Source organism: Moschus berezovskii, chromosome 3 (genome assembly GCF_049115385.1).
Source record: "Moschus berezovskii isolate FMDL1 chromosome 3, NW_MosBer_1.0, whole genome shotgun sequence".
Taxonomy (NCBI): Eukaryota; Metazoa; Chordata; class Mammalia; order Artiodactyla; family Moschidae; genus Moschus; species Moschus berezovskii.
In genome coordinates this window covers 70326055-70340010 of record NC_142462.1, presented here as the reverse complement: position 1 = coordinate 70340010, position 13956 = coordinate 70326055, and the positions used below count along the sequence as shown (strand labels likewise).

Genomic DNA, 13956 nt, shown 5'->3' with positions numbered 1-13956 from the left:
AGGTGTCCCCCACAATAATGCTCCCCTCCATGAATTCTGTGGCTCCAGTTCTCCCCTGTCCACCTCCCAACTGAAGAGACTACTCAATCTCATAATTACAGCTGCTTTCTGGCTCTACCCACCGACTCTAGTTTTAGGATCTGACCTATGGAACATTTCTTTCAGCTCTGACAGTTTATTTGTTTAGTTCCCAGGTTAAAATCCAGACTCTCCCTCTGGATGCAATGATTGTATCAGCCCTGAAACAAGCCATCCCTAATCATGAACCCAAATGGTGTACAAATGTACCATAGCTCACCCTGGTGAACAGCCATCATATACTACTGTAACAGTACTATATATACTTTTATAATACATTTCACATGAGATAAAGTTCTTCCACAGTAAGTTCTACTATCTGCATTTATTCCATTTTAATTAGCTACCGTCTAAGAGGCTTACTCCTTTCTTAAGAAAAATCAAATTGACTTTCACAGGGATTTTTTAAATAAACCAAAGAGGTTTTAGACTACCTGAGAACTAGAAGACATTCATCTGGAATAAAAAGAGGTGAAAATGACCTTGAAGATTTCAGCAACCCCAGAACTACTGAAATTTACACAGATTTTTGTATGGAGAGAGTATAATATGGAAGAGTTTGAATAAATATGCCACAAGACAGTTTTACCATAATTGACCTTTTATTTTTAAAAAATTACAGGGAGTGATTTCCAGAATCTTATTTTATAAAAGTACTGCCTATATCAAACATTTTATATCACTATTAATTCCATTGAAGAGCTGCCTTTTTTTTAAAGGTACTAATTCCAATTGATGGGATACATGCCCTTAAAATAGAAAGTTTCCATTTATTCAAATGTCAAAATGAAGGTTACTGAGAAGTTTATTGCTTTATGGCTGGGCAAAATGCTACTAGCACATTTTAGGTAATTAATATTCTTCATTAAAAACTATGAGGTCATTCTGTTTAAAACTTTTAGGACAATTCACAGAAAATAGATATATTTATTCAAATTATACATTGAAGGGCTGGGCTATAAGCTATAGACATTTATATATGAAGCAGCTCTTTAAAGAAATAAGACACACAAGTCTGTCTTGATATAATATACATAATTGAAATTAATAAAACCTGGAAGACCAATATTGTTATGCTATGTTCTGTTAGGATCTTAAAAAAAAAAAAATCACACATTTAGTAGTCTACTTGTGCTTAAAATATTCATATGCATGAGAAGTTTAAAGAAAAAAACCTCTGTACATGATGATGAAAAGAAAGTAATAAATTTTTTTGAAATTGCACTGTTATTTAAAACACTTTCCTAAATTCAGACCCTCCTTTGCAGCTGGCAGAGTTTTTCAAGTCTAATTGGCAACCTGGGGAGGCCCCTCTGGTATTAGTGAAGTAAAGAATGTGGTGATAAAAGACCAGGCTGACGCCATTAATCCAGGCCTCTGAATCGCACTGGCATCTTCACCTGCATCTTCTCCACTCTCATCTTCAAGCCCGTCATCCATAAGACGCTCCTTTCAAACAAAACAAGAAACATATTCCTAAGTGATCTTAACAGCTACCATGAACTCATTACAGAAAAGGAGAGAGTTAAATTCTTCCCAAAGAAGGAATATGAGTATATAATAAGGAAGTAGAACTATCTGGTCATTAGAGATCTTCCTTAAGTCCAAAACTGATAAACTCCTCCTTGTTCAAGTTCAAAGGAATAACTGCCAGTTTAATACAAAAATTTCTCACTGTGAGCATAACTTTCTTTCTAGGCTATTTTTAGGAAAAATGATGTTAGTTCTTTCCACTTAATTCTAATATATGACTGACTCAGTATTATAGGTTCTCTGGAATTAAACCACATTTACTTGTTAACTTTTCTTCAATACTATGAAATACCCGAGATTCTTTTATTATTTTGGTCTCATACAGTGCTGAAGAAACACCTATATTTAAGTATATGAAAACCTCATACCCATACCATTTCTTCAAGTTCTAGATTGTTTGCATTCTGTACATCATTGTTAACTTCAGCATTATTGTTGGGAGCCTGTTGCTGAACTCCTTCTTGCCTAAAAGGAAACCATCCAGCTTGGTGTCTGCTCAGTAAAATAAAGAGAAAAGAAAATAAGTCACAACTGTTTTTACTCGTAACACTATGAAATATTAGTGTCCTATAAGAGCAAAATGATTAGAACATTTTCATTCATGGGTTGAACTATGACAAATGAAAAAACCAAATTTCCTTCTTCAGGTCAAGAACTACCCCTCTCAAAGCAATGACAGGAAAACAGGAATCAATTTAAAGTCTATCCTGAGCTAGTAAGACATATCAGGAGGCATAAAATCATTCTTTAATATTTTTCAAAATGAAATTCAACTAGATATTTGTTTGCTTCCTAAGAAAAAAAGGGAGCAAGGGACAGTTAGTCTACTTATGAAAAAAAATCTGACCTATATCTAACAGACGTACTATTGATAACTATAATTAATTAAAAAGAAACTCCTCTCCAAGACTGCATCATATACTCAAGTTCCAAATGATTACTACAGCATACCTAATTGAACTAACAATTTTTATAAAAAGTAGTAAAGGGAAAAAATCTGCTTCTAGACAATTCTCATAAACGTTCTTACAAAACATAACTTGCTTTGCTCTTGATGCTAGGTATCTGAAGCCCAACATTCATATTCCTTCACTCAACATTCACAACAGACTACCACGTGCCAGATTCCATGCTTAACAGTTTTAGAAAGTAATTATAATGAATGAACATCACTCACAAATAAACCAGTAGCATGGCTCCCATTACCATGATAAACCGACTAAAAGAAGAATAGAAGTATACAATGCTAAGGAGAATTGCAGCTCGTGAGAACGTGTACATCCAGTCTAGCCAATCTCGATTGAAGTCTTCTTCGTTTAGCACTGGACCTCCCTGCGCATTCATTTGAACATTTTCATTCATGGGTCGATTTTCTTGGGCCACTAGGTTTGGAGCTGGTGGGGGTTCTTCTCCAGGCACGTGTGCCAAATTTAGAGGTTGTGTAGCAGCAGGCTGGGCTGGGTTAGCATTTGACGTGGCCTGAGCTGAAACTGCAGCTTGACTGAAATAGTCACCAAAATAAATATTAACAAGAAAAAGAAAAACATTTATCATACTACATTATATTTTTCAGAACTTCCCAGGAAGCCATATGTATTTTTCATAAACCTTACATGGAATATCACATCTCCTATACTACAATTCCCAGTGCAAAAGTAGAGCCAACATGGATGGTAGGAGTAGTTCAAGGAAGGATATTCTCCCAGCCTCGTAGTCTAGGACAGCAGGGGAGAGGTGGAAGAGATTAAAAACAGCCATGTTATCACTATTTGTTTCTTTCACTAAATGATAAGGCTGTGACCAAATCTTTTTCCAAAACTTTTCCCTAATTGCCTCTTTTGCTCTTCTACATAGGATAAATACTGCTTGCCCCCCACCACCCACACACACCACCTGTCCCTCAGACCCATGTTTGAAAAGATTTGTCTAAATAAGTACATTAATCATTACCCTGTGTGTTCACTCTCAGTAACAAATGATTTCTATTGGTATTTTCAAACATTAACTAGGTCCCAGATAACAATCCCTCAATCCCATCCTGACTTTTTAGAACTCTACCTGGAGAACACTGGTGTAGATCCCTGTCAAGTTACAAAGATGTGTGGCTCTGAAGTTTGCTTATAATTTGACTGCTTAAGAGTCAGAATAAATTTTCCTGTAAAAGACTACCAGTAAAGTGATAACATATCTGAAATTTGCTTTAAATTATTCAGCAAAGAGGGGAAAGTTGTAGAATCAGAGAGTCATGAATTGGTAAATGTTTAAAAGCTGGGTGGTGAGAATACAGGGGTTCATTTTATTTATTCTGTCTTAATATATGTTGAATTTTCTCTACAAGAAAGTTTTAAAATCAAGATAGCAAAATGAAATAGAAGTTTTCAAAGGTAAAAAAGCTTATTTAAGCCAGTATGCTAATACACTGTATCTACAGTGAAAGTCACTCAGTCATGTCCGACTCATTGCAACCCCATGGACTATACAGTCCATGGAATTCTCCAAGTCAGAATACTGGAGTGGGTAGCTGTTCCCTTCTCCAGGGGATCTTCCCAACCCAAGGATCGAACCCAGGTCTCCCTCATTGCAGGCAGATTCTTTACCAGCTGAGCCACAAGGGAAGCCCCCTATTCATTTCCAGAATATTTCCTACCTCATGGACATTCTGATTCATAAGTGAGTTATTTCATTAAAGGTGAAAACTTGAGTCTCTGAAGTTAGCTATGATTCAGTAGCTAACTACAATAAGCCCCACTTATTTTACACAGTTCCTGTGATGTTGTAAACAAGACAACAGGTGTAAAGATATAGTGTAACACTAAGGCTTCCCCAGGTGGCGCTAGTGGTAAAGAGCCCAATAAGAGACTGGGGTTCAATCCCTGGGTCAGGAAGATCCTCTGGAGAAGGGCATGGCAACCCATTCCAGTATTCTTGCCTGGAGAATCCCATGGACAGAGGAACCTGGTGGGCTACAGCCCATAGGGTCACAAAGAATTGAACATGACCGAAGTGACTAATTATGATAACGATTACCGTGACAACAGGTAAGGTATAAAGAGCCTGCCTGGAGCCAAGAGATTACACAGGAAAGCATTAGGATATGAAGTTAATAAACCAGGTTAGCTTTATGGGGTAAGGTATAGAGGAAGAATCGGAGAAGGCAATGGCACCCCACTCCAGTACTCTTGCCTGGAAAATCCTATGGATGGAGGAGCCTGGTAGGCTACAGTCCATGGGGTCGCTAAGAATTGGACACAACTAAGCACCTGACCTGCCTCTTGAGAAACCTGTATGCAGGTCAGGAAGCAACAGTCAGAACTGGACATGGAACAACAGACTGGTTCCAAATAGGAAAAGGTGTACGTCAAGGCTGTATATTGTCACCTTGCTTATTCAACTTATATGCAGAGTACATCATGAGGAACGCTGGGCTGGAAGAAGCACAAGCTGGAATCAAGATTGCGGGAGAAATATCAATAACCTCAGATATGCAGATGACACTACCCTTATGCAGAAAGTGAAGAGGAACTCAAAAGCCTCTTGATGAAAGTGAAAAGGAGAGTGAAAAGGTTGGCTTGAAGCTCAACATTCAGAAAACAAAGATCATGGCATCTGGTCCCATCACTTCATGGGAAATAGATGGGAAAACAGTGGAAACAGTGTCAGACTTTATTTTTTGGGCTCCAAAATCACTGCAGATGCTGACTGCAGCCATGAAATTAAAAGACGCTTACTCCTTGGAAGGAAAGTTATGACCAACCTTGATAGTATATTAAAAAGCAGAGACATTACTTTGCCAACAAAGGTCCGTCTAGTCAAGGTTATGGTTTTTTCCGTGGTCATGTATGGATGTGAGAGTTGGACTGCGAAGAAAGCTGATCGCCGAAGACCTGATGCTTTTGAACTGTGGTGTTGGAGAAGACTCTTGAGAGTCCCTCGGACTGCAAGGAGATCCAACCAGTCCATTCTAAAAGAGATCAATCCTGGGTGTTCATTGGAAGGACTGATGCTGAAGCTGAAACTCCAATACTTTGGCCACCTTATGCGACGAGTTGACTCACTGGAAAAGACTCTGATGCTGGGAAAGGTTGGGGGCGGGAGGAGAAGGGGACGACCGAGAATGAGATGGCTGGATGGCTCGCCGACTCTGTGGACATGAGTTTGAGTGAACTCTGGGAGTTGGTGATGGACAGGAAGGCCTGGCGTGCTGTGATTCATGGGGTCGCAGTGGGTCGGACACAACTGAGCGACTGAACTGAACTGAACTGAAGCAACTTCACTTTCACTTTTCACTTTCATGCACTGGAGAAGGAAATGGCAACCCACTCCAGTGTTCTTCCCTGGAGAATCCCAGGGACAGGGGAGCCTGGTGGGCTGCCGTCTTTGGGGTCGCACAGAGTCAGACACGACTGAAGTGACTTAGCAGCAGCAGCACAGAGGAAGAATGAGGATACAGACTTCACGCTGTAGGGAAGAGGGCCATCTGATATTTTAGGGAATGGAGGATGATGGACTCAATTATGTGTTAAGTTAACCTAGCAAGTAGTACAATGAAATACAGTCAAGAGCCTAAAAGGAGGAAAAGTGATTGCATTAAAGTGGGTCTAATATTAGAAAGATCTAGGCAAAACATCAGAAGTAAAATATAGGGAAGGACAGAAGCTAGAAAACAACATACTAATTCACCTTGGTAAGTTGTTGAGTTCAGGGATAACAGAAGCTAGAATCAAAGCTGATTAATGTTAAGAGCTTGGAGGATGATTAAAAAGAGACAGTATCACTGACAAGGAAGTCAAGAAGGAGAAGGCACATAACAGGATGATGCAGTCAAAGTTCAGACCTAACTGAATGTAAAGGAAAGGCAAATTTCTCTATGGAAATCTCCAACAATTAAGTGAGACACAAGATGAGGCAGAGGAGATGAAGAACTGGGAGCCATCGCACAGAGCTAACAACTAAGACCACAGAAAAAGGGAATCCTAGAGGACTAGCCCGGAGCGGAACCCCATCTTCCCTACCAGACTGTGCATCGCAAGGCACACGGTACGTATACAAACACTTAACTGAACAAGGAATGTTACCGTTGAGAAAAAGGGAATCAGAAAGAGAAAAAGAATGAACAGGATAACAGAATCACAGAAAGGAGAGGAGAACACTAAAGAGAAGCTAGAAATGTTAAATGAATACATAGGAAGCCCAGCACAAAGACCACCAAGAAACCATTCCATGCTAAGACTGTTTCACACTGATCAGAAGCAACACTTACTAAAATACAGAAAATTCCAGAAAGAATATTAGCCACAAGTGAACCCGACATCAATATGAACCTCCCTGATGTATGATTCTTTCTATTCCCTTTTTTGGTTGACATCCTCTCTTCATATAGATTTGTTGCTTTCCAGGGAAACCTTCCTAACTTTTCTCCTCTTAAATAGATAAAATGTTTGTTCTCTTAAAGAAAGCACCTGAATACTGCCAAATATAATTAAAGGAGAGAGAAAGAAGCAGAGAATAAGTTTAGTTGATGTGAACAGCATACATACCCTTTTTCCTTTAGCCAAATAATTTAAAATAATTTTTAAAAACCAATGATATACATCAGTAAATGAAATCCCAATCAACTCACTTAGGATGAAAAAGAAAATAAAGCAAATAACACAATGTGTAAAAAAATCAACTCAAACTGACTTACTATTGCATATAATACTGATGAGCATACATCTGTTGCCACCACAGCATCTGCAGTGGGTTGAAAGCGGGATACACTGGGAATCCAGCTGGAATAGCCTGCCCAGGAAGCTGGTTGTCTACATTTCTGCAATAGAATAATAAAAAAATGTTTTTTAATGCTCCAGAAGAAGTTGAAAGCATTTCTCCACGTTTTTATTTCTGAACTATGTCATCCATTGACAAAACATACTAAAACTCACTGAAAAAAAATACTTATGTTCAACATTCCTCAAGTAAGACAATGTGTATGTGTGTTAGTCACTCAGTCGTGTCTGACTCTTTGCAACCCCATGGACTGTAGCTCTCCAGGCTCCTCTGTCCATGGAATTCTTCAGGCAAGAATACTGCAGTGGGTTGCCATTCCCTTCTCCAGATCTTCCTGACCCAGGAATCAAACCCAGGTCTTCTGCATTGCAGGCAGACTCTTTATCATCTGAGCCACAAGGAAAGCCTCAAGTAAGACATTATGTCTTATCTAAGAAGAAAGCTGATCGCCGAAGAATTGATGCTTTTGAACTGTGGTGCTGGAGAAGACTCTTGAGAGTCCCTTGGACTGCAAGGAGATCCAACCAGTCCATTCTGAGGGAGATCGATCCTGGGTGTTCATTGGAAGGACTGATGCTAAAGCTGAAACTGCAATACTTTAGCCACCTCATGCGACGAGTTGACTCACTGAAAAAGACTCTGATGCTGGGAAAGGTTGGGGGCGGGAGGAGAAGGGGATGACCGAGAATGAGATCGCTGGATGGCATCACTGACTCTGTGGCTCCGGGAGTTGGTGATGGACAGGGAGTCCTGGCGTGCTGTGATTCATGGGGTCGCGGAGAGTCAGACACGACTGAGCGACTGAACTGAAATGAAGATGATATTGATCCCACATATACAGAACAACTAACATCACAGCCTAGAATCAGGCTACTACATGAGTAAGAAACAAACTTCTATGATGTTAAGATTCTAAAATTTTTAGTTACGTTGTTAATTGTTAGTCAATTGTCAAAATGTTTTATAAAAGTGATTTAATAAATATCACGTTTTCCATATAAGCTTAAGTAAAAATAAATAAAATTTAAAAGTTGAACTTTGGGCTTCCATGGTGACATAGCAGTAAAGAATATGCTAATATGCCTGCCAATGCAGAAGACATGGGCTCTACCCTTGATCCAGGAGAATCCCACATGCCACAGAGCAGCTAAGCCGGTGTGCCACAACTACTAAGCCTGTGCCCCAGAGCCCGGGAGCTGCAAATACTGAAACCCACTTACCCTAGAGCCTGTGCTCTGCAACAAGAGAAGCCACCGCAATAAGAAGCTAGCACATTGTCACTAGAGGAGCTCCTGCTTGCTGCAACTAAAGAAAAGCCCACACAGCAACAAAGGCCCAGCACAGCCAAAACTAAATAAAATTATTTTTAAAAAAGATGAACTTTAATCAGGTCCTAGATCTAACTACCAGTTTACAGGCAATCTATGAAAACAGAGGAAAATATTAATGATAGCACATGGATGTAGTGAGCTGAATCTAGACTACTATGGGAAATTAGAACATAGAACAACAGAAAAAGCGTAAAGTAAAAAAAGATAGGGTTAGGGATTAGATTAAAAGAGCCTTAAGAAACAAAATTACTCAACCAAATGCAGTAAGTCAATCTCTGAATACTGATCCAATCAAAACCACCATAAAAAGACATTTGGGACAATCAGGGAAAATGGAACACGAATTGAGTAATAAATGATATTAAAGAATTTTTAATTCTGTTGCATGTTCTAATGGTATTGTGATTCTTATAGTCCATATCTGTTACAAATACATAATATTTACAGATGAAGGGATATGACGTCTAGGATTACTTCAAAAATACTCCAGCCCAAGAGAAAAAAAAAAAGAGAAGCAAGGAAAAGGTTGAAGAGCTATTGTCTATTAACTGTTGCTGAAGCTGGATGTTAGGTAAGATCCTTATAATAGAGATTCACTAGTATGCTTTTAAAGTTAAGAATTATAAAGGAGAGGAGATGAACTGGAAACTTCAACAATCAGAAACAAATTCTTTCAAAGAAAACCTGCATGGAATCCCCACTTTATTTCCAGAATATGCCTTTCAAGACTCTCCAACACTTCTTTGCTCTCCCTTGATGAACTTCCCTTAAAATCAGCCCCAGTGTTACCAGCTATAAAGCTCTCCCACCTCCTGCAAGCACACAGTCACTCCCTTCTCCAGGCTCCTGCAGAACTTTGTCAAAACCACAGAAGCACATCAGTGAATGGCAATTTATTTGCCAATCTGACCTACTTCCATGGAGGGCAACTACATAATTCATTTTCCTGTCTTCAGTGCCCAGCTACCGCAAAATCTAAGTAAACTTTTCCTGAAGAAAGCCACATGATCCTTGTATGATAAATTTGCTTATTCAGTCAGATTACTTCAAATCTGACCAATAGATCTGACTAGAGAAAAGTTTTAAATGGGAGAGTAGAGGGGAGAGAACCACCATTTTAAATGAAATCAAAATACAAATGGTAACACAGAAAAATATACTGAAACAAATGATAAAATATTCACTTCAACAAGACAGTTAACACAGACTTTCCAGTCAGATGTGGATTTGAATTCTAGTCCTGATACTGACTACTGAAGTAAGGCAGGCTACCTACCTTTTAGCCTCCTTCTCCTCGTTCATAAATTGGGAGAGAACAGTACCTAGGCCACAGAGTTGGTATAAAGTTCAATGAAATAAAGCATGTATAAGTGCTTGATACAATGCCAAGCTTATGCTAAGTAATAATTAATACTAAATAATAATTAATACTCAATAGTATCAATTAGTAATATTCTTTTACATAAAGAACTGTCACAAATGAACTTTTTAAAATACCAACATGCCAACAAATAAGCACTTCACAAAACAGAATAAAAAGAATGTCTCTTTATCATATCTAAATTAAAACAAGGACATTCCAACTTATTGCACTGGGAAGTATGAATCTGTAATGGTATGGTGAATCAGGCTCTTAACAACTGTGATTGAAAGATAAACTGTAACTTTTCTTTTCATGGCTGAATAGTATTTCATTGTGTATAAATGTAACACAAGTTCTTTATCCATTTTCTGCCTAGGGACACTTAGGTTGTTTCCTTATTATGGTTATTATAAATAATGCTGCAATGAACATGTGGGTACATTTACCTCTTCAAATTAAGTATTTTCACTTTCTTCAGATACTTAGAACTGGACCTGATGGATCACATGGTAGTTCTGTTGTTAATTTTTTTAGGAAACTCCATAATGTTTTCCATAGTGGGTGTACCAATTTATATTTCCAACAACAGTACACAAGGGCTCCCTTTTCTCCACAATCCTGACCAACACTTATTATTTGTTGTCTTTTTAATAATAGCCATTCTGACAGGTGTGAGGTAGTATCTCACTGTGCTTTTGACCTGCATTGGTCTGATGATTAGTGATGTTGAGCATCTTTTCATATAACTGCTGGCCATCTATATGCCTTCTTGAAACAAAGTCCTCTGCCCATTTTTAAACTGGATTATTTGGTTTTCTGCCAATGTATGAGTTCTTTATACATTTTGTATATAACCCCTTATCAGGCATATGTTTGTAAATACTTTATCCTACACAGTGGGTTGCCTTTTCATTTTGTGGATGATTTCCTTTACTGTGCAAAAGCTTTTTAGTCTAATGTAATTCCATTTATTTAGTTTTGCTTTCACTGTCAAATCTAAAAAATCATCACCAAGTCCAGTGTCAAGGAGCTTTATTTTGTTCTAGGATTTTAATGGTTTCAAGCCTTATATTCAAATCAAATTCATTTTGAGTTAACTTTTTCTTTTTTGGCCATGCTGTGTGGCTTGCAGGATCTTAGTTTCCTAATCAGGGATTGAACCTGCACCCTCGGCAGCAAAAGTACCTAGTCCTAACCACTGGACTGCCAGGGAATTCCTATTTTGAGTTAATTTTATGTAGGATATAAAATAGTAGTCTAGCTTAATTTTGTTGAAGTTTTTCCAACACCATATATTGGAGAGACTGTCCTTTCCTCATTGTATAGTCTTGCTCCTTGTCATAAATTAATTGATTCTGTATGTATGGGTTTATTTCTGGGTTCTCTATTCTGTTCCATGGTCTGTTTTTATGCCAATACCATATTGTTTTAATTACTGACACTCCACAGTATAGTTTGAAATCAGGGAGTGTGATGCCTTTAGTTTTGTTCTTCTTTCTCAAGATTGCTATGGCTATTTAGGATCTTGTGGTTCTGTACAAATTTTAGGATTGTTCACTTTTGTGAAAAATATTTGGAATTTTGATAGAGACTGACTGAATCTATAGATTGCTTTGAGTAATATGGACATTTTAACAACATTAATTCTTCTAACTCATGAGCATGGAATATCTTTTCATTTATTTGTGTTTTCAATTTCTTTCATCATTATCTTATAGTTTTCAGTATATAGGCGTTTCAGGTCCTTAGCTAAACTGATTGCTAATACAAACTTTAAATGTTGTAGATCTATATTTGATCTGGAAATATGTCCAGACTACATTCTGCTTTTTTAAAAGGTTTATAAAATAAAATAGTATGATGTTTCTATTTAAAAAGTATACTTAGAAAAGTATTTAGAAGGAAACTACAAAAATGTTAGTAACAGTTATCTCTGGGTGGTGGGTTAAAAGCAGTTTTTGCTATTAAAAAATCAGATAACAGAAGAGTACAATGAGTAGATTTTCAGTTTTATTAATTATAAAAGAAGGCTGCTATTTCAGGCAGGGAAATTAAGTGTACAAAACAGTGGACAATTTTTTATGAACCAGTCAGCAATTTTTAGAGTTAAATAAACATGACAGCATAACACACTGAGTCCAAAACAGTCAGTCAAGATTTATAAATGTGACATTATAAATGGACAACCAATGTGGTGATGCACATGTACTGTTTGGTCTTCTCATTGTTTCCTCAAGAGCTGAATGAGAAAGTAATAACCTGCATTAGGCTTTCTTGAAAAGTTAGGTTCCCACGATGCTGTTAAGTTGTCAGAGTCCTAAACACTACCCCGAACCTAGTGATTCAAAAACTCAGGGAACAGTGATCAGAATTTAGCCATTTTAAAGACTGAGAATACTAACCTACATGGTGGAAAACACATGTGACTAGCTAAATATAAGTTGTGCTGGAGTCTAAAAATGACATGGAGAGATTATATTTTGTTGGTGAATTCTTCAAGGTCACTAAATTACTGCTCTTGCACATGTAAGGCAAGGCTATATTAAATAAAATTTACTTAAAGACAGATGTAAAGTCTTCATTAGTTAAAGATTACAACTATAAGATTAGGTTAAATCACATTCATTGTTAAGCCGAATAACCTACTTATTGAACTTTCACTTTAATTGCTTTATGAATCACAAAGTGTTCTTTCCAAATACAGATTTATTTCCCAGCACCTAGTAATGGCATTCATTCACATGTTTTAGTGTGTCAGACTCACAAATGCCTATAAATATGTTTGCTGAATGAACATACAGCATTCATTTATAAGTATGAATGAATTTATAAATAATTGCTAACATATTACTGAACTCTTTACATACATGAACACTTAATCCACACAGAAATCCTGTACAATAAGTACTATTATCTCCAGATCATGAGCAAACTGAAGCAAAGAAGAGAAGAGGCTTGCCCAAGCTAGTCAGTGGATAGGGCTAGGATTCAAACCAAGGCAGGCTGACTCCTGAATCTGTACATCCACTAAGCTATACTGCCCTCCTGATTTAAAACTAAACATTATTTAAGGATTTTACCTCTTTTCATCTTAATACCATTTTTAGCAAAATAAACACTATTTCAGATTTTTCTAATCTGTTTTATATACAGCACTGACTCGATGGACATGAGTTTGGGTGAGCTCCGGGAGTTGGTGATGGACAGGGATGCCTGGCATGCTGTGATTCATGGGGTCACAGAGAGTCGGACACAACTGAGCGACTGAACTGAACTGAACTGAAGAGCTAAATGCTTTTGCTCCAAAGTCTGTTGATTTTCTCAACAGACTAGCTTAAAGAAATTATTAACCTGTTTCCAAGATATCCATGGTCTTTATTCTGAAAACATACCACTTCACATACTTTATTACAGAGTATATATTCACTGTGTAAGTACTTAATGCTAGTGAACTTTGCACTTTAAAAATGCTTTAAAAGGTTTATTTTATGCATAGTTTACCTTAATTTAATAAATCAAAAGTTAAAATATATATATTAATATATTCACCATAAGTTTGAGAAAGAGTTAAAAATATTATTGTGCAGATATAACTACTGTTTTAACATATCATTATATATTCTTCAAGGTTTATTATATCCATTCTCACTTTCCATCACTACCACCATATTTGGTAAAATATTAATAACAGCACTCTGTATAAATTGAGAGGAACTGAACTGTCTTATTCTGCAAAAAAGACAGAAAAGGAATCACTGTCATAAGACAAACTATTTTAAGCCACTATTCTACCATGTAAATTGTGACAATACTTTTTTATAAATAACAAAGTTCTGGTTTGTAATAATCATTTTCTGAAAACAAAAATAGTTTCATGAGATG

At 37.2% G+C, this 13956-nt stretch overlaps 1 protein-coding gene across 2 annotated transcripts in view; it reads right to left on the bottom strand.

Moving 5' to 3' along the window:
* Window positions 1–649: 649 nt before the first annotated feature.
* Window positions 650–13956, bottom strand: part of HERPUD2 (HERPUD family member 2) — a 39413-nt gene continuing 26106 nt past the window's right edge. For both annotated transcript variants that reach the window (XM_055420884.2, XM_088834584.1), the window contains 4 exons: window positions 7298–7420; window positions 2789–3112; window positions 1986–2103; window positions 650–1527 (listed from right to left, as the gene is read on the bottom strand). In XM_055420884.2, the coding sequence (XP_055276859.2) occupies window positions 1366–1527; window positions 1986–2103; window positions 2789–3112; window positions 7298–7420 (727 nt within the window). In that variant the 3' untranslated portion in view covers window positions 650–1365. The remainder of the gene's footprint in view (window positions 1528–1985; window positions 2104–2788; window positions 3113–7297; window positions 7421–13956) is intronic.